Source organism: Nyctereutes procyonoides, unplaced genomic scaffold, assembly GCF_905146905.1.
Source record: "Nyctereutes procyonoides isolate TBG_1078 unplaced genomic scaffold, NYPRO_anot_genome, whole genome shotgun sequence".
Taxonomy (NCBI): domain Eukaryota; kingdom Metazoa; phylum Chordata; class Mammalia; order Carnivora; family Canidae; genus Nyctereutes; species Nyctereutes procyonoides.
The window spans coordinates 103,676,970-103,702,421 of record NW_026575125.1 but is presented as its reverse complement, the minus strand read 5'-3'; the positions used below and the strand labels follow the sequence as shown (position 1 = coordinate 103,702,421).

At 43.9% G+C, this 25,452-nt stretch overlaps 1 protein-coding gene and 1 non-coding gene across 8 annotated transcripts in view; one reads left to right on the top strand and one right to left on the bottom strand.

Moving 5' to 3' along the window:
- ZNF75D (zinc finger protein 75D) overlaps positions 1–25,452 on the bottom strand; it is a 67,038-nt gene that overhangs the window by 21,618 nt on the left and 19,968 nt on the right. For 3 of the 7 annotated variants that reach the window (XM_055337767.1, XM_055337775.1, XM_055337772.1), the window contains 2 exons: positions 17,314–19,321; positions 11,586–15,696 (listed from right to left, as the gene is read on the bottom strand). Coding sequence is in view for 1 of the 7 variants with exons in the window: in XM_055337775.1 (XP_055193750.1) it covers positions 19,314–19,321 (8 nt within the window). In the remaining 6 variants the exon portion in view is untranslated. The remainder of the gene's footprint in view (positions 1–11,585; positions 15,697–17,313; positions 19,322–25,452) is intronic. The other 4 variants (XM_055337770.1, XM_055337771.1, XM_055337768.1 and 1 more) reach the window with 4 other exon arrangements.
- LOC129518963 (U6 spliceosomal RNA) lies at positions 25,161–25,267 on the top strand. Its single transcript, XR_008666296.1, has one exon. It is a non-coding gene; the product is annotated as a U6 spliceosomal RNA (small nuclear RNA).

Here is a 25,452-nt window from a genome sequence, read left to right as displayed (position 1 = left end):
AGATCCCTAACTTATCTGGGGAGAACTCTCCACAGACACCTGGAAGGCCAGAGAGGGCTGGCAGGATATATTCAGGGTCCTAAATGAGAAAAACATGCAGCCAAGAATACTTTATCCAACAAGGCTCTCATTCAGAATAAAAGGAGAGATAAAGACATTCCAAGATGGGCAGAAACTGAAAGAATATGAGACCACCAAACCAGCTCTGCAAGAAATACTAAGGGGGACTCTGTAAAAGAAAGAAGTTGCCCAAAGAACTAATCCACAAAAACAGAGACTGAATAGGTATCATGATGACACTAAATTCATATCTTTTAATAGTAACTCTGAATGTGAATGACTTAATGATCCCATCAAAAGACGCAGGGTTTCAAACTGGATAAAAAAGCAAGACCCATTTATTTGCTGTCTACAAGAGACTCATTTTAGACCTAAGGACACATACAGCCTGAAAATGAAAGGTTGGAGAACCATTTATCATTCAAATGGTCCTCAAAAGAAAGCGGGGGTAGCCATCCTTATATCAGATAAATTAATGTTTATCCCAAAGACTGTAGTAAGAGATGAAGAGGAACACTATACCATACTTAAAGGATCTATCCAACAAGAGGACCTAACAATCATGAATACTTATGCCCCTAATGTGGGAGCTGCCAAGTATACCAATCAATTAATAACCAAAGTAAACACATACTTAGATAATAATACACTTTTACTCGGAGACTTCAAAATGGCGCTTTCCGCAAATGACAGATTTTCTAAGCACAACATATCCAAAGAAACAAGAGCTTTAAATGATACACTGAACCAGATGGATTTCACAGATATTTACAGAAATTACATCGAAACGCAACTGAATACACATTCTTCTCCAGTGCACATGGAACTTTCTCCAGAATAGACCACATACTGGGTCACAAATCAGGTCTTAACCAATATCAAAAGACTGGGATTCTCCCCTGCATATATTCAGACCACAATGCTTTGAAACCTGAACTCAATCACATGAAGAAATTTGGAAGAAATTCAAGCACGTGGAGGTTAAAGAGCGTCCTGCTAAAAGATGACAGGGTCAATCAGGAAATTAGAGAAGAATTAAAAAGATTCATGGAAACTAATGAGAATGAAAATACAACAATTCAAAATCTTTGGGATACAGCAAAAGCAGTCCTTAGAGAGAAATACATGACAATACAAGCATCCCTCACAAAATTGGAAAAAACTCAAATACACAAGCTAACCTTGCACCAAAAAGAACTGGAGAAGTGCAGCAAATAAAACCTACACACACACACACAAAAAAAACCTACACTAAGCAGAAGAAGTTAATAGAGATTCGAGCAGAACGCAATGAAATAGAGACCAGAAGAACTGTAGAACAGATCAACAAAACCAGGAGTTGGTTCCTTGAAAGAAATAATAAGATAGATAAGCCATTAGCCAGCCTTATTAAAAACAAAAGAGAAAAGACTCTAATTAATAAAATCACAAATGAAAAAGGAGAGTCACAACCAATACCCAGGAAACACCACCGATTTTTGAAACATATTATGAGCAGCTATATGCCAATAAATTAGGCAATATAGAAGAAATGGACGCATTTCTGGAAAAACACAAACCAGCAAAACTGGAAGAGGAAGAAATAGAAAACCTGAACAGGCCAATAACCAGGGAGGAAATTGAAGCATTCATCAAAAACCTCCCAAGACACAAAAGTCCAGGGCCAGATGGCTTCCCTGGGGAATTCTATCAAACGTTTAAAGAAGAAACCATACCTATTCTACTAAAGCTGTTCCAAAACATAGAAAGGGATGGAATACTTCCAAACTCGTTCTATGAGGCCACCATCACCTTAATTCCAAAAGCAGACAAAGACCCCACCAAAAAGGAGAATTATAGACCAATATCCCTGATGAACACAGATGCAAAAATTCTCAACAAGATACTAGCCAATCGGATCCAATAGTACATTAAGAAGATTACTCACCATGACCAAGTGGGATTTATCCCCGGGAAGTAAGGCTGGTTCAACACTCGTAAAGCAATTAACGTAATAGATCATATCAACAAGAGAAAACACAAGAACCATATGATCCTCTCAATAGATGCAGAGAAAGCATTTGACAAAAGACAGCATCCATTCCTGATCAAAACTCTTCAGAGTGTAGGGATAGAGGGAATATTCCTCAGCATCTTAAAAGCCATCTACGAAAAGCCCACAGCAAATAACATTCTCAATGGGGAAACACTGAGAGCCTTTCCCCTAAGATCAGGAACACGACAGGAATGTCCCCTCTCACCACTGCTATTCCACATAGTACTGGAAGTCCTAGCCTCAGCAATCAGACAACAAAAAGACATTAAAGGCATTCGAATTGGCAAAGAAGAAGTCAAACTCTCCCTCTTCGCCGATGACATGATACTCTACATAGAAAACCCAAAAGACTCCACCCCAAGATTGCTAGAACTCATACAGCAATTTGGTAGCGTGGCAGGATACAAAATCAATGCCCAGAATTCAGTGGCATTTCTAAACACTAACAATGAGACTGAAGAAAGAGAAATTAAGGAGTCAATCCCATTTAAAATTGCACCCAAAAGCATAAGATACCTAGGAATAAACCTAACCAAAGAGGTAAAGGATCTATACCCTAAAAACTATAGAACACTTCTGAAAGAAATTGAGGAAGACACAAAGAGATGGAAAAATATTCCATGCTCCTGGATTTGCAGAATTAATATTGTGAAAATGTCAATGTTACCCAGGGCAATTTACACATTTAATGCACTCCCGATCAAAATACCATGGACTTTCTTCAGAGAGTTAGAACAAATTATTTTTTAAGATTTGTGTGGAATCACAAAGGCCCTGAATACCCAGGAGAGTTTTAAAAAAGAAAACCATATCTGGGGGCATCACAATGCAAGATTTCAGGTTGTACTACAAAGCTGTGGTCATCAAGACAGTGTCGTACTGGCACAAAAACAGACACCTAGGTCAATGGAACAGAATAGAGAATCCAGAAATGGGCCCTCAACTGTTTGGTCAACTAACATTCGACAGAGCAGGAAAGACTATCCACTGGAAAAAGGACAGTCTCTTCAATAAATGGTGCTGAGAAAATTGGACAGCCACGTGTAGAAGAATGAAACTAGACCATTCTCTTACACCAGACCCAAAGATAAACTCAAAATGGATGAAAGATCTAAATGTGAGACAAGAATCCATCAAACTCCTAGAGGAGAACAGAGGCAACACCCTTTTTGAACTTGGCCACAGCAACTTCTTACAAGATACATCTATGAAGGCAAGGGAAACAAAAGCAAAAGTGAATTATTGGGAGTTCATCAAGATAAGAAGCTTTTGCACAGAAAAGGTTACAGTCAACAAAACTAAAAGACAACCTACAGAATGGGAGAAGACATTTGCAAATGACCTATCAGATAAAGGGCTAGTTTCCAAGATCTATAAAGAACTTAGTAAACTCAACAGCAAAGAAACAAACAATCCAACCAGGAAATAGGCAAAAGACATGAACAGAAAATTCACAGAGGAAGATATAGACATGGCCAACAAGCACATGAGAAAATGCTCCGCATCACTGGCCATCAGGGAAATACAAATCAAAACCACAATGAGATACCACCTCACACCAGTGAGAATGGGGAAAATTAAGAAGACAGGAAACAATAAATGTTGGAGAGGATGTGGAGAAATGGGAACCCTCTTGCACTGTTGGTGGGAATGTGAACTGGTGCAGCCACTCTGGAAAACTGTGTGGAGGTTTCTCAAAACGTTAAAAATAGACCTTGCCTATGATCCAGCAATTGCACTCCTGGGAATTTACCCCAAAGATACAGATGCAGTGAAACGACAGGACACCTGGACCCCGATGTTTATAGCAGCAATGTCCACAATAGTCAAACTGTGGAAGGAGTGTCAATGTCCATCAAAAGATGAATGGATAAAGAAGATGTGGTCTATATATACAATGGAATATTAATCAGGCATTAGAAATGACAAATACCCACCATTTGCTTCAACGTGGATGAACCTAGAGGGTATTATGGTGAGTGAAGTAAGTCAATCAGAGAAGGACAAACATTATATGATCTCATTCATTTGGGGAATATAAAAAATAGTGAAAGGGAATAAAGGGGAAAGGAGAGAAAATGAGTGGGAACTATCAGTGAGGGTGACATAAAACGAGAGACCCCTAACTCTGGGAAACGAACAAGGGGTGGTGGAAAGGAAGGTGGGGGGGTTGGAGTGACTGGGTGATGGGCACTGATGGGGGGGCACTTGACGGGATGAGCACTGGGTGTTAAGCTATATGTTAGCAAATCATACTTCAAGAAGGAAATATATACATGGATCCCTGGATGGCTCAGCAGTTTGGCGCTTGCCTTTTGCCCAGGGCATTGTCCTGGAGTCCCAGGATCGAGTCCCACGTGGGGATTCCTGCATGAAGCCTGCTTCTCCCTCTGCCTGTGTCTCTCCCTCCCTCCCTCTCTCTCTCTCTCTCTCTCTCTCTCTCTGTACACACTCTCATGAGTAAATAAATAAATCTTTTATTTATTTATTCATGATTTATTTATTCATGAGAGACACAAAGAGGACACAAAAATCTTTTATTTATTTATTCATGAGAGACACAAAGAGAGAGAGAGGTAGAGACACAGGCAGAGGTAGAAGCAGGCTCCATACAGGGAGCCTGATGCGGGACTTGATCCAGGTCTCCAGGATCACGCCCTGGGCTGAAGGCGGCGCTAAACCACTTAGCCATGCGGGCTGCCCAATAAATCTTTTTAAAAAAACAAATATATACAAAAAAACAAGGAAAAAATCACAGGACCCCAGTTCATGATTTGAGTCGAAGGCAGATGCTTAACCAACTGGGCCATCCAGTTGCCCTAAAACTATTTATTTAAAGGATTTTATTTCCTTTACTTTTTTAAATAATAAATTTATTTTTTATTGGTGTTCAATTTGCCAACATACAGAATAACACCCAGTGCTCATCCCGACAAGTGCCCCCCTCAGTGCCTGTCACCCATTCACCCCCACCCCCCGCGCTCCTCCCCTTCCACCACCCCCAGTTCTTTTCCCAGAGTTAGAAGTCTTTATGTTCTGTCTCCCTTTCTGATATTTCCTACCCATTTCTTCTCCCTTCCCTTCTATTCCCGTTCACTATTATTAATATTCCACAAATGAATGAGAACATATGTTTGTCCTTCTCCGATTGACTTACTTCACTCAGCATAATACCCTCCAGTTCCATCCACGTTGAAGCAAATGGTGGGTATTTGTCGTTTCTAATGGCTGAGTAATATTCCTTTGTATACATAGACCACAGCTTCTTTATCCATTCATCTTTCGGACACCGAGGCTCCTTCCACAGTTTGGCTACTGTGGACATGGCTGCTAGAAACATCGGGGTGCAGGTGTCCCGGCATTTCATTGCATCTGTATCTTTGGGGTAAATCCCCAACAGTGCAATTGCTGGGTCATAGGGAAGGTCTATTTTTAACTCTTTGAGGAACCTCCACACAGTTTTCCAGAGTGGCTGCACCAGTTCTCCTTCCCACCAACAGTGTAAGAGGTTTCCCTTTTCTCCTCATCCTCTCCAATATTTGTGGTTTCCTGCCTTGGTAATTTTCCCCATTCTCACTGGTGTGAGGTGGTATCTCATTATGGTTTTGATTTGTATTTCCATGATGGCAAGTGATGCAGAACATTTTCTCATGTGCGTGTTGGCCATGTCTATGTCTCCCTCTGTGAGATTTCTGTTCATGTCTTTTGCCCATTTCATGATTGGATTGTTTGTTTCTTTGCTGTTGAGTTTACTAAGTTCTTTATAGATCTTGGAAACTAGCCCTTTATCTGATATGTCACTTGCAAATATCTTCTCCCATTCTGTAGGTTGTCTTTTAGTTTTGTTGACTGTATCCTTTGCTGTGCAAAAGCTTCTTATCTTGATGAAGTCCCAATAGTTCATTTTTGCTTTTGTTTCTTTTGCCTTCGTGGATGTATCTTGCAAGAAGTTACTGTGGCCGAGTTCAAAAAAGGGTGTTGCCTGTGTTCTCCTCTAGGATTTTGATAGAATCTTGTCTCACATTTAGATCTTTCATCCATTCTGAGTTTATCTTTGTGTATGGTGCAAGAGAGTGGTCTAGTTTCATTCTTCTGCATGTGGATGTCCAATTTTCTCAGCACCATTTATTGAAGAGACTGTCTTTCTTCCAGTGGATAGTCTTTCCTGCTCTGTCGAATATTAGTTGACCATAAAGTTGAGGGTCCACTTCTGGATTCTCTATTCTGTTCCATTGATCTATGTGTCTGTTTTTGTGCCAGTACGACACTGTCTTGATGACCACAGCTTTGTAGTACAACCTGAAATCTTGCATTGTGATGCCCCCAGATATGGTTTTCTTTTTTAAAACTCTCCTGGGTATTCAGGGCCTTTGTGATTCCACACAAATCTTAAAAAATAATTTGTTCTAACTCTCTGAAGAAAGTCCATGGTATTTTGATCGGGAGTGCATTAAATGTGTAAATTGCCCTGGGTAACATTGACATTTTCACAATATTAATTCTGCAAATCCAGGAGCATGGAATATTTTTCCATCTCTTTGTGTCTTCCTCAATTTCTTTCAGAAGTGTTCTATAGTTTTTAGGGTATAGATCCTTTACCTCTTTGGTTAGGTTTATTCCTAGGTATCTTATGCTTTTGGGTGCAATTTTAAATGGGATTGACTCCTTAATTTCTCTTTCTTCAGTCTCATTGTTAGTGTTTAGAAATGCCACTGAATTCTGGGCATTGATTTTGTATCCTGCCACGCTACCAAATTGCTGTATGAGTTCTAGCAATCTTGGGGTGGAGTCTTTTGGGTTTTCTATGTAGAGTATCATGTCATCGGCGAAGAGGGAGAGTTTGACTTCTTCTTTGCCAATTCGAATGCCTTTAATGTCTTTTTGTTGTCTGATTGCTGAGGCTAGGACTTCCAGTACTATGTGGAATAGCAGTGGTGAGAGGAGACATCCCTGTCGTGTTCCTGATCTTAGGGGAAAGGCTCTCAGTGTTTCCCCATTGAGAATGTTATTTGCTGTGGGCTTTTCGTAGATGGCTTTTAAGATGCTGAGGAATATTCCCTCTATTCCTATACTCTGAAGAGTTTTGATCAGGAATGGATGCTGTCTTTTGTCAAATGCTTTCTCTGCATCTATTGAGAGGATCATATGGTTCTTGTGTTTTCTCTTGTTGATATGATCTATTACGTTAATTGCTTTACGAGTGTTGAACCAGCCTTGTGTCCCAGGGATAAATCCCACTTGGTCATGGTGAATAATTTTCTTAATGTATTGTTGGATCCGATTGGCTAGTATCTTGTTGAGAATTTTTGCATCTGTGTTCATCAGGGATATTGGTCTATAATTCTCCTTTTTGGTGGGGTCTTTGTCTGGTTTTGGAATTAAGGTGATCCTGGCCTCATAGAATGAATTTGGAAGTATTCCATCTCTTTCTATCTTTCCAAACAGCTTTAGTAGAATAGGTATGGTTTCTTCTTTAAACGTTTGATAGAATTCCCCAGGGAAGCCATCTGGTCCTGGACTTTTGTGTCTTGGGAGGTTTTTGATGACTGCTTCCATTTCCTCCCTGGTTATTGGCCTGTTCAGGTTTTCTATTTCTTCGTGTTCCAGTTTTGGTAACTTGTGGCTTTCCAGAAATGCATCCATTTCTTCTAGACTGCCTAATTTATTGGCGTATAGCTGTTCATAATATGTTTTTTAAATCGTTTGTATTTCCTTGGTTTTGGTAGTTATCTCTCCTTTCTCATTCATGATTTTATTAATTTGAGTCTTCTCTCTCTTCTTTTTAATAAGGCTGGCTAATGGTTTATCTATCTTATTAATTCTTTCAAAGAACCAGCTCCTCGTTTTGCTGATCTGTTCCACAGTTCTTCTGGTCTCGATTTCCTTGAGTTCTGCTCGAATCTTTATTAACTCTCTTCTTCTGCTGGGTGTAGGATATATTTGCTGTTTTTTTCTCTAGCTCCTTTAGGTGTAAGGTTAGCTTGTGTATTTGAGTTCTTTCCAGTTTTTGGATGGATGCTTGTATTGCAATGTATTTACCCCTCAGGACTGCTTTTACTGCATCCCAAAGATTTTTAATGGTTGTATCTTCATTCTCATTAGTTTCCATGAGTCTTTTTATTTCTTCCTTCACTTCCTGGTTGACCCTTTCATCTTTTAGCAAGATGGTCCTTAACCTCCATGTGTTTGAAGTCCTTCCAAACTTCCAACAAAACAAACCAAAGAACTACACATTGAACATGACAAAGAAGGGCTGTTGGTGCTGAGAAAGCCCAGGTACCAGGGATATGTACCATTCAAGCCGCATGCGAGCAGCCTCAGCAGAGGAATGAACTGAGTGCAATTAGGAATACAAATAATAATGGATGAAACCAGTCATGACGAGAGACCTCAAAGTCCCTGTATTGACACGACAATCACAGTGATGATGAGGAGGACAGTAGAGTCACCACTGTAGACATAGATTAGGTTCCAGGTATGTTACTGAAATGTCATTGTTTAAGAATTATCTTGGGCAGCAGTGCAGCATGGGCCCAAGGGCCATACCTTGCAACCCATGCTCAAGAGGACCGTTTTACTTCCTTTCCTTCAGTGCAGTGAACCCTAAGTGAGTGGAGAGGGATCTGTACATCAGCACATCTGCTACTCATTCCCAGCACATCAGTTCGGAAACTCCACCACAGAACATTGGAGCCCCAGAAAATTGGGGTTCCATGTTGTGGGTTTTCATGTAACTTATTAAAAGCTTGTTTCTAACACAGCCCAGACAGATCTTTCCTGGTCTCTGGTTCTAGTGCCATGACATCATCCATTCTGGGAGACCAGAGCCATGCTCCCGGCAGTCTCAAAAGCATGTTCCCCACATCAACCCAGTGGGAGAATCCACAGTCTCTGTATCTGTCCAGTCCAACAGTGGGCTTCCCTGTGTGACCGCAGGTGTGCTGCCACTTTAGCATGACGACATTCATGGGGACCCAGAGCCAACACTGGCCCCACTTACCCCTTTTCTCTCCTGTGTCTCCATGGCTCAGTAAGCCAAGTGAGCATTAACAGAAGGCAAGTTCCATCAGGGCAGGAATTTTGTCCTTTTGTTTCAAGACTAAGAATCAGTGACTACAACAGTGCCTGGCACATGAAAGGGAATCAGGAAGAATTTTGGAATGAACCAATCAGTGATAGCCTATGCTCTACAGAGTATTCACTCTTTCTACATGCCCACAAAGAGAAACACTAACAACTGGATGGCCCTGTAATGCAAACTCACTAGCATACCTTATCAACTGACATGTGATCACGGCACCAGGAAGGCCGGGCCCAGCTGGGAGGACAGCACTGACCACAGAGGAGACCCTTTGAAAATTGGCCTCAGAGTCCCCCTGCACTCATCTTGTGGGAGGAGCTGCCCCAGAGGCTGAAGCAGGAGCACACATGGCAGGGAATGGCTACTGGGCCTCCAGATCCGGGTGACACTAGCCAGGTGCCCACTTTCCCCTGGTTGTGTCTCCCTGACTGGTCTGTAAAGTGGACATGACAATACTTTCTCCTCCCTGTGGGGTCTTCTGATGACCACATGGCAGGAAGGCCCTTCGGCCCTGAGCCCAGGGCGTGGCCATGAGATGAATGCTTCAGAGCAGGACCGCTGTCCACCCCAGCACACCCTCTCAGTTTTCATGGGAGCCCACCAACACTGTGATGCCTGACCCGGGCCCCCTCAGATCCCCTCTCAGTCCCAGACTCTGGACCAGGGTGTCAGGATACAAAGGTGAACAAGTTAACTGTGGCCTCCGTCCTACTACCGGCTACAGCCACAGGACTTGTCCACTTGGCTTCAAATACACGCATGTGTGGGAAATGAGATCAGATGCACCTTCAGATCAGGGAGATTCAGCATACAGGAACCCAGGAAGGAATGCAACAGAGCTTTTGGGGACATGCAGGGGAGGGAAAGCACCCCCCCAGCTTCCTCTGTCAGCATCTATTCTTGTCTTGGGTATTAAAGACACAGATGGAGGTAAATCTTTAAAATTATCAATATATTTAGGATGTCTGGGTGGCTCAGTCAGTGGAACATCTGACTTTGATTATGCTCATTTTGTGATATCAGGGTCGTGATATTGAGCCCCGCATAGGACTCTGCACTCAGCTCTGAGTTGGCTTGAGATTCTTTCTCTCCCTCTGCCCTTAGCCCTGCTCATGCTCTATCACCCTAAAATTTAAAAAACTAAAATATTTTTTAAAATTATATGTTTGTAACACTTTTTATTCAAGAACCTTAGCACCTTAACCATGTGGACCTAGCCTGCACTAGAAATTTGAGAAGCCTTGTCAGACAATCACAACTGGAACAGACTATATGGAGGAGAGGAATCCACCACCTCATCCCAGTTGGTACCACCAGAAACGTGGGGTCTCAGTAAACTCAGCATTGTCGCTAAACGTAAAAGATCCTCTCAAGACCTTATCCTGCAGCTCATATAAGCACAAAACATTTTTTGCATATTGTGGCATGACTTGAATCTTCTAGGAAAGCCCTACTTTGGAAACTAAACAACTACTCTCACTTATTGTTTAGATTTGCTAACATGGGATGCCCCTTCGGAAAATTACACCATCAGCAGTGTTGGTGACTGTTGCCTTCATAGTGAGACTGTACATAGATGGGATGGGGGCACATGACAACCTCATGAGATTTTCCGGTGCAGTCAAGCCCCAGCGTGTGTGTTCATATGCTTATTCGATTATGACAAACTATGTTCGCTTTCCTTTATATCCTTTCTGGGCTCCACTTGACTCATGTTGGCAACATGTTCCTATAAGGAGCCAGATAGGAAATATTTTAGGCTTCGTGGGTCACATCAGTCTGTCCCCTACTATCCTCCTAACTTGTTCTATAAAGCAACCCTAAAAAATAATAAAATAAAGCAACCCTTTGGTCACATGGCTGTTGCAGTCAGTTAAGCATCTGACTCTTGGTTTTGGTTCAGGTTCTTATCTCAGGGTGGTGAGTTGGAGTCCCCCATCAGGCTCTACGCTCAGCCAGGAGTCTGCCTGAGATACCCTCTCCCTCAGCTCCTCCCCCTAGTGCTCATTCTCTCTCCCAAATAAATAAATAAACCTTAAAAATTAAAAAGCAACCCTTTAACAGGTTAAAACTGCTACAGCTCCCAGGTATACAAACACAGGCTGTGGCCAGATCTGGCCGGCACAGCCTACCACACAATATTGATGTTACTGGAGGATGAATGTGGGTATGTCCCCAACCTATGAATTTCATTTCCATGTATTTAAGGGGGCACTACAAAGTCTTTGTTGTAGGAAGGGACTGGGTCTGATACCCAGAGAAGTGAGCCATATACTGATCCAGAGATGGAAAGGACCTCCCCAGGATCCCGGGGTCCAAGAGGACATGGAGACAAACATCTGACCCAGAGCCGGATGCCTCTACTCCTTAGCGGGGTTTCGTCACCAAGACACCAAAGGCAATGCTCACCCGCTGCTCCACTGGCTCAGCTTCTGTGCAGAAGTCGTCTCTCACCGCTACAACTCTTCCTGTGTTCTGCAGCCCCAGTGGCATCTCCCGGGTCCTTGTCTCCGTTGGCAGGATGGTTTTGAACTGCAACAACACTAGCAGCTCCAGGAGCTGGTCCTTGGAGTGCGTGCTGGGCCTCACCACTGGCAGCAAAGCTTCCAGAGTCCCTTGAAAGCCTGAGGGGGAGGGGCGGCTGGGGCACTTCACTGCCTGAAGCGCTGGCAGAAGGCTTCACAGTGGGCATCATAGTATTGAAACACAAAGCCCATTTTCAGGGAGGCCTGGATCGCACAACCCAGAGCCATGGCCATCCCCCTTCTGGTGGGATACAGTGGCTCTGGGGCCTCCAGTCTCAGATTCTGATCTGTTTCTTTTTGTAGGCATGGGGTGGAGGCACCCACAGCTGAGGAGAGGCCAAAATCAGAAAGAAGGAACACCAGTGGTTACCAGAGACCATTCTCACCTTCCCTACCTTGCTGACTTTCCACTACAGCCCTGGTGCAGCAGCCCCTGGCCTTTCTATGGTTTTAAGAAGCTGATGGCAAGGCCATGGATTCACTTCTTAGAAAAATACACATACAAGTCCCATTCTGCATCTAAGTTCCAAATGATACATAAAATGTCCCAGCCCATCCACAGACCCTCGAGAACTGTGCTGTCGTCCTATGGGGAGCCACTAGAGACACACAGACATTTAAGTCCCGAGTGATGAAAATACCAATTCTGGTGCTAGCTACATTTCCAGTGCTCCCTGGCCATCAGTGTAAAATGTTCTTTCCAGCAGCTGGGCTCTAGAATTTCAGCATGCTAAGGATACTTGACTTAAGGAGAACCCACCACACAAGTACCAGTGTGAGACCCCGCTGCCAGCCTACCGTGGGCTGTCTTCTGTTTCCATATACATATATGGGCCACAGAAGAAGTGGGGGGCAGCACTCACACCTCTGCTGAGCAACCCTGAAGGTCCAGGTGGCTCTGAGTGACCCTTGGTCACCTTCAGCCATGGGCATCTTAGCTGCAGCCATGCCTCCAAAGGCTGCAAATCCACGAGCCTTCATTCCTCTCCACTCAAGGGGTGCGTCCTTCAGCCAGCATCAGCATGACCGGCCTCCTGCTAGGGCATGCGGGGCTTCCTTGGGGAAAAAAATACACCACTACAGGGCGGGCCACCGGCCACCTGGGCTGCGTGAAGAACAAAGGACACCGATCACATTCCTCCTGCTGTGTCCAGGTGCTGCTCTAAGCCTCCTGCATAGGTCAGGTCCCCTGGCCTTCACCCAAAGCTAGGAGATGGGGGCTAGTATCATGCCCTGGGTACAGAGGAGGGGCCTGAGTTTTGTGGCTCAGGAGCACTGAATAACTTGTCCCAGGTCACACAGAATGTGCCAGAGGGTTATGGTGACGGGGCTAGAATGGATAGCCCTTTCAATGCTCATGTGTACCAACATCCAAAGGTTCTTAGTGCAACATCTATGGCAACGCTGGTGGACACAGAGGTGGTCAAGTGCATGTCTGCACAGGGGTCAAGACCTGTATCCCAGCCACCCGTCCTCCACATGGTCTCCCTCTCTTTGCTCACACCCCTGAGGTACCCGGCCTCTTCCATGGACCGGGTGAAGCAGAAAACGACTCATGGCTCTTCCTGGCCAATCATGGAAAATGACACTGTTCCCATCCCATCCCTGGGCAAGTTTCTTTTTACAAAGAATGATTTCTGTCCTTGAGGGAGGGCGGGGTGGCAGAGGGAGAGGGAGGGAGAGACTGTCAAGCTCACTCCCGGCTGAGTGGGAGCCTGACCTCAGGACCCTGAGTTTAGGACCTGAGCTGAAACCAAGAATCCCAAGCTCAACCAACTGGCCACCCAGGCACCCCGCCCGCACGCGCCACGCCCGCGTCCCCAGGAATGTTTCTGAAAGGACAGCTGGTGTCTCTCCTTGTACCATTCATCAGCTGCCTCAATTTTCCTGCTGCGATCGAAAGTGCATGGAACCAGTTGCCTACCCTGGCCTAGAGGAAGTACTCCTGCAAGGTGATTGCTCCTCGTGCTTGCAAAGCGTCCAAGAAGTGGCCGCCTTGGGCTGTGGACCCTCCCTGACTGCTGGACCTCAAAGCTGGCTGCCCTCCCCACAGGGGCCCCAACCCTCCAGCACGTTCACCAGGGCCCTGATCCTCCAGCTGTCCCTCCATCTGCTCTCCCTCAGGGCAACCCCACTGCACCCCACTCTTTCTCCCCAAAGCCGCCTGAGACAGCCCGCACTCACTTAGCCCTAGGATAACAAGGCTCTGTACAAAGCAGGCACTCGGGGAAAGGCGGAAAGGCGAGGGGGACGCGTCTAAAAGCCAGTGACAAGTCGGCTGCCCGGGGCGGGGCGAGGGTGCTGGCGGGGGTGCCAGCGCAGGCGCGGGAATGGCCCCAGCAGCATGTCCCAGCGCCCCGATGAAGGGCACTACTCGCCCCAGACAACCTCGGAAAGGCCTGGCCCGGGTCGCGGGGAACAGCGGAAGGGAGTCCGGCGGGACAGAGGCAGGCCGCGTGTCCTCTTTCCACGCTCCTGCCGCCCCTCCTTCATCCCCGTGCCTTTTTTCTGTCCACAGGCCGCCGCAGGGTTGTCTGGAGGTGACCTTTTGAAATAGCCTAGCAGGACTAGAGCTCGGTCGCTCGCGTCCATGCCCTCTGGTGGCTCAGGTAGGTACTGCGTCGGGGCGAACAACTTTCCCTGGCGCCCCAGAGGCCTGACTGGGGCATGCCGCCAATCACTTTTCCCTGAGCTCCTTGCAAGGACAAAGGCACCTCATGGGTCCCTGCAACTCGCGCTAAAGCCCAGGCCAGGGCTGGAGGTTACCAGGTCCCGTGGCCTTGGGGGATAAAAGGGGCCCAGCTCCCTAGGCTAGCATCTCTAGGACACACAGGGCCCACCATGGGCCACCCTTTTCCTTTCCGCGCCCGGTGACACACAAGGACCTGCATTTCATTCCTTTCCTGTGTCTGGTGAGGCACAGGGACCTTCTTTGCACTGCCCCTTGCATTCCTGCTCCCAGGGACACAGAGGGACCCGCCTCTGGTTCCTTTCCCAGGCCCAGGGATGCACAGTGGCCCTGTGCTGTCTCTTCTACCTGTGTCTACCCCGGGCAGTTGCTGTGTGATCTGAGCCACCCAAGGGAACCCTGCCATTCCCATCAGGGAGTCCATGCCTCTGGCTCCAGAACTTAGGGCCTCCAGGTTCTCTGGCACTGAGTACGGTGCTGCAGGGGGCCAGGGGGGTAGTAGCCAGGCGGCCTCCTGATGGAAGCCACTAAGGCAGAGTGGGGGAGTCCTCCTCATGGCACCAGGGCGTGACCAGCGGGGTTCTCCCCCATGTGCCAGCTCATCTGGTGGCCTGGAAGCAGAGAGGCACAGGCCAGGGTGGAGGCCCCACTGTCTCCTTAACCGGGGCCCAGCACTCTCTACCTTCCCCTGTGCCGACAGGAGGGGAGGAGGAAGTTCTTGCAAGAGTTTTTTAAACTTAGGACTTCTTTTTTTTTTAATTTTTATTTATTTATGATAGTCGCAGAGAGAGAGAGAGAGAGAGAGAGGCAAAGACACAGGCAGAGGGAGAAGCAGGCTCCATGCACCGGGAGCCTGACGTGGGATTCGATCCCGGGTCTCCAGGATCGCGCCCTGGGCCAAAGGCAGGCGCCAAACCGCTGCGCCACCCAGGGATCCCCAAACTTAGGACTTCTTAAATTTAGATTTCTTCACCACACCCAGACGCCCTCAGGCATTGGCTCTAGCTTGGGCTCCAATAAGGGCATTTTATTTTTATTTTTAAATATTTTATTTATTTATTCATGAAAGACAGAGAGAGAGAGAGGGGGGCAGAGACATAGGCAGAGGGAGAGGCAGTCTCCCTGCATGGAGCCTGATGCAGAACTATATCCCAGGACCCTGGGATCAAGACCTGAGACAAAGGCAGACCTCAACCCACAGGTGCCCCTAATATGGGCATTCTAATAAGTGCTCCTGGGGAGTTGGTCCATTGTTGCGCTCAAATTTGTGTTTTTGAGCTTTTTTGTTTTGTAAGACAGGAGAGACCTGAAAATATGAGAAATAATGGACTGCTCAGAATACTGTATGATCTCTTATATTTGGAATCTAAAAAAGGCAAACTCATACAAACAATCGTGTTTCCTGGGGGCTGGGGTTTCAGGAAGTGGGGGGGATACTGGTCAACAAGGACAACATTCCAGTTATATAATTAGTTAAGGATGTCTCTAGTTAATAATACCCTATTATGCATACTTGAAAACTGTTGAGAGAGTAAATTTTAAATATTCTCACCACAAAGAATAAGGTAACTATGTGAGGTAATGGAGGTGCTAACAATATTGTGATAATCATGTCAAAATATGTACTCATAGCAAATCACCTTTGTACACCTTAAATGTATACAGTGTTATATGTCCATTAGCTCTCAATAAAGCTGGGGAAAAGAAAGAGGGAAGGAAGGGGAGAGAAAGGGAGAGAGAGAGGGAAAGAAACAGTGAGTCTTCTGGAGGAGGTCAAAGTCTTCCATTTCTGAATCACAAAAACTTGGCCATAAGTGAGAGGCCTATGTTAAGGATTGAATCTGGGGCAAGCATGCATACCCCTGGAAAAGAACTGTTTGTCTTCAGCAGGGGAAACAACAGAAAACTTGTTACAGCTTCTGCCTTTCCTCCCTCCTCCCCCTCCTGTGGGTGACCTACCCTGTCTCCCACCCCTAGCTCTGGATGTGCATTTCTGGTCATTCAATTTACTTTTGGCCATGAAGCCTAACAGGCTGTGTATGGTTTCCACTCCCTTCTTTTTCTTCTTCTTTTTTTAATTTTAATTTTTCCCTTTTTCTTCTGTCTGGGATCCTCTATTGGTTCATGGAGAGAGTTATCTCACTTTTAGCTGGGAATATATCTTTTTTTTTTTTTACTTCTTTATAAAATACAACTCCTGTATCATTGCCCTGGACTTTGGGGGAGAGGGGAGGGCTTTTTCCCATTGAAAGATGAAAGATTCATCCTGATATGAATTGACCTTTTCTCCCCCTCACAAAACATACCTGAAATCAGGATTTTTATTATGATGGATGACATTTCAGAGAAAATGTGATAGAATTACACAGTTTGTTAATATTTGGTTTATGATATTATATGTATAAATAATTGGCCAGAGTTGTTAACATTCTCTCTATAAACTCTTTTGTTTTTATCTGTTTCAAAGGTGGGGAAAGGCATAATTATTTTGCAAAGGATTGATCTGATGATATAATGGTTGAATTGATATGTATGTTTGTATGTATATACATATGTATGTATTATAGAAATCATCTAACAAGATGATGGAGGCTGAGAAATCCCAAAATCTGCAGTCAGCAAGCTGGAGACCCAAGAGAACCAAAGATATAAGTTCCAGTCCACAGGAAAGAGCAGACCAATTGTCCAAGCTTAGGGAGTCAGGCAGAAATTCCCTCTTACATGGCCTTTTGGTCTATGTTGGCTTCAACTGCTTGGGCCAGGCCCACCCACATTGGAGAAGGCCAGGTGCTTTACTCCCTCTACGGATTCAAATGTTAATCTCAACCAAAACTGCCCTCAGACACATCCAAAGGAATGTTTGGCTAAATGCCTGTTCACCCCATTGCCCAGGCATGCTGTAACCTAAAATTCACCATCATACCTTCCTGAACTGTGCGGTCCTAGCAGAATGGTTTTCTTTTCTGTCTTCCTAAAGGATGGGCTGGTTTTAGGAACTGCGAAGAAACAGGCATCAAACAAAGTTTCACAGCCTTGATCCTCCTAATAAGATGTGCAAAAAAGAGAAGAATAACTGCACGTGCATGCATGTGTGTGCGTGCATGTGCACACGTGCAGCCCACGTCCTTTGGTGTTGCCTTCCCAACTGCCTGCAGAGCACTCTCCGCCTCCTCCTGAGAGGCAGGGCCATCCTTCGGCACCTGAACCACGTTGCACTTCCAGGTCACCAATCCTGCTCTTGGCTACTAAGCACTTTCTGTGTCCTAGGCTTCATCAGGCAAGGCTCAGCAATTCTGGCCTCATCTTTTCTTTCAGGACCGTTAATATGTAAACGTCACTGCAACCTGAAAAATCATACCAGGAAAATAAAATGCTAGCCAGCCCTTCTGAATCATTGCCCATTTAGAGAAGGAACTAACTCACCTCCGTTTTGCTTCTCCCAAGTCCATCTGTAGCCATGACTGGATGATGGGCGTCTCTGTCCCTCCCTAGCCAGCACTGTAACAGAACCCAGATGAGTCCCAAGGAGATACACTGCAATCCTCCAGAAATGTTTGTGCAGTTGGAAATTCACAATTAGTTAAATTCTATGTCTGTAATTATTCAGTAGTTCTTTCTTCTCCATTGCACAGTACACTTTGTAAAGTCAAAGGCCTGTGTGCTTTGCTTGCCCTGTAATGTAGTGCCTGGTACACACAGTAGGTACTCAATAGATACTCTTCACAGACTGATCCTTTCCTTACACAGATGGATGTCCCAGATTGTTGGTTTCTGTGGGGAGAGTTTTCTCTGAAAAATTAATCCAAATGAGGTCAAATTATGAGAAAAGCAAACTGAACATCACTGGTTCCAGTTTGCACCTTCCTCTCCCCTCTTTCTCGTTGCCCTCTGCTTCTTAGTAAGAAGGAAAATCACAGAGCCTGTGCTCCCTTCTTACACTTGGCACAATTGGAAAGTAGGTGAGAAGGCAAATTCCTCGACCCCATAATGAGAATGGTGGGAATAATAACCTCGGATATGAGTAAGCTGATTCGTAATTATAGTGTGATTTCATAGCTATAAATGTGATCCTAGAATCCAGTCAGTAAAGTAAATGAAGCAAGTAAAATTACCTCAGAGAGGCAGAAACCAAGGCTCATTAGAGAAATGTGACTTGCTCCAGGACTTGCAGGTCAACAGAAAGCATGGACACCCAGTCGTCTGACCTCAGACTCTTATTCTAGCATCCTTTCCAACTGGTCACACCACACCTTAGCACTTCAGTGGAAGAAATGAATACAAATGCTTCCTAACATACTCATGTATATTGATTTGTGAGGACTGCCATAGCAGTCCCAGACCAGGGGGCTTCAACAACAGAAAGTTTCCATGAGATTCATGACGTCATAGCTACATACCGAATTGATACTGGTCTGGCTTCCCAGAGCTCCTACACTAGGCCTGCAGGTCTGTGTTGTCCTTACTTGCATTGGATAGACATGGAGAGGCCATGACTTTCTTGCATCAGGACTCTTGGTGTCTGACTCCCATTTAGCTGTCTCTGCCTCTCATTTAGATTCAGAGGAAGTAGGGGCAAGAATACGACTCACCTCCTATTGGCTACATGGAGAACACAAAAATAGTTGCAGAGTAAGAGGAAAAATGTGAAATTAGGGCTTTAAGGAGACTAAAAGGAGACATGGTATATGACAGAAAAGAAAACATTTACAGCCTAATTATAAATAATTGAGAGCTTACTTGGGAAAACATGGAGGTGTGTGTTTACCTGGCAAACATTCAATAAGTCAGGCTTGGCTGTGGACCAATGTATCAAATGTGATCCTTGCCATCTTGGGGCCTCAGAACAGACTGAAGGGAGCCACCAAACGAATAATCAGTGGAATTCAGCTTCTTAAGTACATCAGTAGTACAGCCATGTATGAATCATCCACCTTGAATTAGGTAGAAACAAACAGAAAGTTTCATAAAACTAAAATAGTGCTGGTATCCACAAAGAATTTTTTTAAACTTTTGCACTTCATTTTTTAATTTTTTTTATTATTTATTTATGATAGTCATACAGAGAGAGAGAGAGAGAGAGGCAGAGACACAGGCAGAGGGAGAAGCAGGCTCCATGCACCGGGAGCCCAACGTGGGATTCGATCCCGGGTCTCCAGGATCGCGCCCTGGGACAAAGGCAGGCGCCAAACCACTGCGCCACCCAGGGATCCCTCCACAAAGAATTTTGAAAGCAAAAAAGGTACAATTTGTTTTTTAGGGTTTAATGGTGGGGGGCCTGGCAAGTGCTGGGCGTTTTAGCTCTTTAAAGCATTTTCTGGCTTTCTACTATGTACCAGGTGATGAAAACACTGAATAGAATACATTTGCTCATTATAAAAGAGCACACAGGGATGCCTGAGTGTCTCAGTCAGTTAAGTGACCAACTTTTAATTTTGGCTCAAGTCATAATCTCAGGATCATGAGATCAGGCCTCCACACTGCATGTAGAACCTCCTTAAGATTTTCTCTCTCCAGGGACGCCTGGGTGGCTCAGTGGTTGAGCGTCTGTCTTTGACTGAGGGCATGATCCCGGAATCCCGGGATTGAGTTCCGCATGGGGCTTCCAGTATGGGGCCTGCTTTTTTCTCTGCCTGTGTCTCTGCCTCTCTCTCTGTATCTCTCATGAATAAATAAATTAAATCTTTTAAAAAATATTTTCTCTCTCCAGGGCGACTGGGTGGCTCAGTCAGTTGAGCCTCTTGGTTTGGGGTCAGGTCATGACTCAGGGTCATGGGATCTGAGCCCCACCTCAGGCTCCATGCTCAGCAGAAAATCTGTTTCCCCTTGCCCTCTTCTCCTCCCCCGTTTGCTCACTCTCTCTCTAAAATAAATAAATGCTTTTTAAAAAAGTCTCCTGGGATCCCTGGGTGGCGCAGCGGTTTGGCGCCTGCCTTTAGCCCAGGGCGCGATCCTGGAGACCCGGGATCGAATCCCACGTCAGGCTCCCGGTGCATGGAGCCTGCTTCTCCCTCTGCCTGTGTCTCTGCCTCTCTCTCTCTCTCTCTCTCTCTCTCTCTGACTATCATAAATAAAATAAAATTTAAAAAAAAGTCTCCTCTCCTAACTCTGGGAAACAAGCTAGGTAGAAAGGGAGGTGGGCGGGGGTGGAGGTGACTGGGTGACGGGCATTGAGGGGGGCACTTGATGAGATGAGCACTGGGTGTTATTCTATATGTTGGCAAATTGAACACCAATAAAAAAATAAAGTTATTTTAAAAAGATGAAAAAAATTAAAAAGTCTCCTTCTCTCTCCTCCTCTTTCCCTACCCTGCTCTCTCTCTCTCTCAAAAAACAAAGAAAAAAACAAACAACAACAACAAAAACAAAACAGAGAGAGAGAACACACAATAAAATGGAGGCAGACATTAAACTATCAAACATCTTATAAAACGTGTTGTTCAAGAGTTGACCACGGGGACGCCTGGGTGGCTCGGTGGTTGAGCATCGCCTTTGGCTCAGGATGTGATCCCGGGGCCCTGAGATTGAGTCCCGCATCCAGTTTCCCACAGGGAGCCTGATTCTCCCTCTGCCCATGTCTCTCTCTCTCTCTCTCTCTCTCTCTCTCTCTCTCTGTGTGTGTGTGTGTGTGTGTGTCTCATGAATAAATAAATAAAATCCTTTAAAAAAAGGATGGGAGAGAGTTGGTATTTTGATGACCATGATGTTGGACAAAGAGCATGTCTCTACTCGAGTCTCTTAACTTGCTTACCTCTGTCTGGCCCCTTCCAACCCATCCTGTACACTGCTTTTCAGAGTAGAACAGGGTGAAGTTATGAAAACATTCTTTTTTGAAAATTCTTCAGGAGCTCCAATGCTTTCAGTATGAAGTTCCAATGACTTAGTTTAGGACACAACAAGAGACTTCCTGATCTGGCCTCTGCCTACTTCTCTAGCCTCATCTTTGTCCACTTAGCCACAGGTGTATCTAACTTCTAGATATATCAAACTTCTTAACATACTATTTTGAAAATCTAGCCTCATCCAAGAACTATTCTTTTTTTCTAAATGTCTCCCTTTTATAAAACCTAGTAAACTCCTTTTCACCACCCTCTGAAACTCAATTGAAGAATCATCATGTCTTATAAACACTTTCTTTCTTCCAAGTTTGCTTTATTTTTTAATTTTTTTATTAAATTTTATTTTTATTTTATGATAGTCACAGAGAGAGAGAGGCAGAGACACAGGCAGAGGGAGAAGCAGGCTCCATGCACCGGGAGCCCGATATGGGATTCGATCCCGGGTCTCCAGGATCGCGCCCTGGGCCAAAGGCAGGCGCCAAACCGCTGCGCCACCCAGGGATCCCCCAAGTTTGCTTTAAATATGTCCTTTGTGCTCCAAAAGCATTCCTCCGTGGTCAACTCTTTTTTTAAAAAAAGATTTTATTTATTTACTCATGACAGACACACAGAGAGGCAGACACAGGCAGAGGGAGAAGCAGGCTCCCTGAGGGGAGCTTGATGCAGGACTCGATCTAAGGACCTTGGGATCAGGACCCGAGCCAAAGGCAGATGTTCAACCACTGAGCCACTCAGGTGACCCAAATCTTTCCCATCCTAATATCCTTATCACCCCCACATGACACAGGTGGGGCTCATATGCTTTCTTCCAACCTCAAAAGTAAATGAATGACCAGAGGCCTGAACAATCAAAATACCTCTTTATCATCTTAAACCCTTCTCACTCTTTAGCCAGCATGTAGCCCAACCCAAATGATAAAATGGCTTTTGCTGAAGCCATCAAGAAAGATGCTTCGTGGGGCACTTGGGTAGCTAAGTGGTTGAGTGTCTGCCTTTGGCTCAGGGCGTGATCCCGGGGTCCTGGGACTGAGTCCCACATTGGGCTCCCTGAGGGAGCCTGTTCTTCCCTCTGCGTATGTCTGTACCTCTCTCTGTGTGTTTCTCATGAATAAATAAATAAAATCTTTTTTAAAAAATTATCTAACTACATTGTTCAAGTTTAAAATGTTAATTGTAGTCCCAGGGTAAACCCCTAGAAAATAACTTTATTTTAATTTTTTTAAAGATTTAATTTATTTATTCATGAGAGACACACACACACACAGAGGCAGAGATACAGGCAGAGGGAGAAGCAGGCTCCACGCAGGGAGTCCGATGCAGGACCCAATCCTGGGTCTCCGGGATCATGCCCTGAGCCTAAGATAGACACTCAACCACTGAGCCACTCAGGCTTCCCAGAAAATAACTTTAAAAAACAGAAAAGGAAATAAAAAAGCAATTAAAATGGCACCTGCAAAAAATAAAATATAAACCAAAGAACGGGGATCCCTGGGTGGCACAGCGGTTTGGCGCCTGCCTTTGGCCCAGGGCGCGATCCTGGAGACCCAGGATCGAATCCCACGTCGGGCTCCCTGCATGGAGCCTGCTTCTCCCTCTGCCTGTGTCACTGCCTCTCTCTCTCTCTCTCTCTGTGACTATCATGAATAAATAAATTAAAAAAATCTTTAAAAAAATAAACCAAAGAACGCAGTATTGGAGGAATTGAGGAACAAAATGATATAAGATATATAGAGAACCATGATAAAATGGCAGAAGTCCTTCCTTATCAGTACTGACTTTATTTTTTTCAGTACTGACTTTAAATTTAAATGTATTAAACTGTCCAACTAAAAAGAAGGCATTAGTAGAATGGGCTTAAAAAACAAACCATGATCCTTCCATAGTCTACAGGACACTTATTTTATATTTATTTTTTAAGATTTTATTTATTATTTATTTGAGAGAGAGAGAGAGAACAAGCAGGAGAGGAGGGGCAGAGGGAGAGGCAGGCTAGGAGCCTGACATGGGACTCAATCCCAGGACCCTGGGATCATGACCTAAGCCAAAGGCAGACACTTAACTGACTGAGTCACCCAGGTACCCCAACAAGGCACTCATTTTAGACCCAAAGACATAAATAGGTTTAAAGTGAAAAGATGGAAAAGATACTCCATACGAACTATAATCAAGAGACCTGAAGTGCTTATGCTAATATTAGGCAAAATAGACTTTAATCAAAACATGTTATAAGAGGCAAAGAATGGCATTACATATTGATAAAAGAGTCAATTTATCAAGAATTAGTATAACAATTATAGACATATGCACACTTTACAAGGGTCCCCAAATATATGAAACAATATTTGACAAATTCAAAGGGAGAAATAGTTTTACAATTGTCAAAAATTTCACTTCTCTCTTTTAGTAATGGATAGAACACCCAGACAGATCAATAATGAAATAGAGGACTTGAACAACACTATAAATCAACTTGACCTAACATACATGTATATTCCACCCCCAAAATGTAGAACATACATTTTCATGTTCACATGGACTCTTCTCAGGATAGAGTATATGTTAAGCCACAAGTCTATAGCCCACTTTTTGAGTTATTAGGGTTTTTTTGCTATTGAGTTGTAAGAGTTCCTTATATATTTTGGATGTTAACCCCTCATCAGATTATGGTTCACAAACACTTTTCTCTCATTCTATGGGTTTCCTTTTAACTCTGTTGTTTCCTTTGCTATGCAGAAACATTTTAGTTTGATATAGTCCCACTTGTCTATTTTGGCTTTTGTGGCCTGTGTTTTTAGTGTATTATCTATGAAATCATTGCCAAGACCAGTATTATGGAGCTTTCTCAATATGTTTTCTTCTAGGAGTTTTATCTTAAGCCATATATTTAAGTCTTGAGTACATTTTGACTTGATTGTTGTGTAAGGTATAAGATAAGGGTCCAATTTAATTCTTTTACATGTGGATATCCAGTTTTGCCAATACCATTTGTTGAAGAGACTACTATCACTTACCCCTAGTGAATTCATAGCACCCTTGTCAAAAATCAGTTGACCATATATACATGGATTTATTTCCAGGCTCTCTATTCTGTCCCACTGGTCTACATATCTACTTTTATGCCAGTACCATATAGTTTTGGTTACTGTAGCTGTGTGACACATTTTGAAATAAGGAAGAATTATGCCTCCAGCTTTGTACTTTTTTTCCTCATGATTGACTTGGCTACTCATTGTCTTTTATGGTTCCATATGAATTTCAGAATTGTTTTTTTTCTATTTCTATTTTTAAAAAGCCAGTGGGATTTTGATAGGATTGTACTGAATCTATAGATTGCTTTGGGAAATATAGATATTTGAACAATATTAAGTCTTCTGATCCATGAACATAGGGTATCTTTCCATGCGTTTGGTTTTTTAATTTCATTCATCAATGTTTTGTAGAAAATGAGCTAAGAACTTGAACAAATATTTCTCCAAAAAAGACATACAAATGCAACAACATATATATGAAAAAATGATCTAAATTACTAATCATCAGAAAATTGTAAATAAAAACCACAATGAGATACCATATCACACTTGTCAGGAAGGCTATTTAAAAAAGAAGACAAGTGTTGCCAAAGATGTAAAGAATTTGGAACCCTTGTATACTGTTGGTGGGAATGAAAAATAGTGCAGTCATTATGGGAAACAGTATGGAGGTTTCTCAAAAAGTTAAAAATAAAACTACCATATGATCTAGTAATCTTATTTCTGAGTATTTATCCACAATAACTGAAGTCAGTGTCTCAAAGAGGTATTAGCACTCCCATGTACACAGAAGTACTATTCACAGTAGCCAGGATATGGAAACAACCTAAATGTGCATTGACAGATGAATTTAACAAGTGTGGTATATACATGTAATGGAGTATTCAGCATTAAAGAAAAGAAGGATGCTCATTTCAACAGTACATATACTAAAACTGGCTCTTTATGGAGGGGAAGAGCATGACCCCTACACAAGGACAGCATGCAAATTTGTGAATTGTTCCATATTTTTTAAAGAAACGCCACATAAAAAAGGAAATTCTGCAAAATGTGACAATATGGATGAACCTTGAGGACATTCTGCTACATGAAATAAAGCAGTCAGAGAAAAAAAACAACCATGTTATTTCATTTATATGAAGTATCTAAAATAGTCAAATTTACAGAATCAGAGTGGAATGGTGGTTGGCCAGGGCT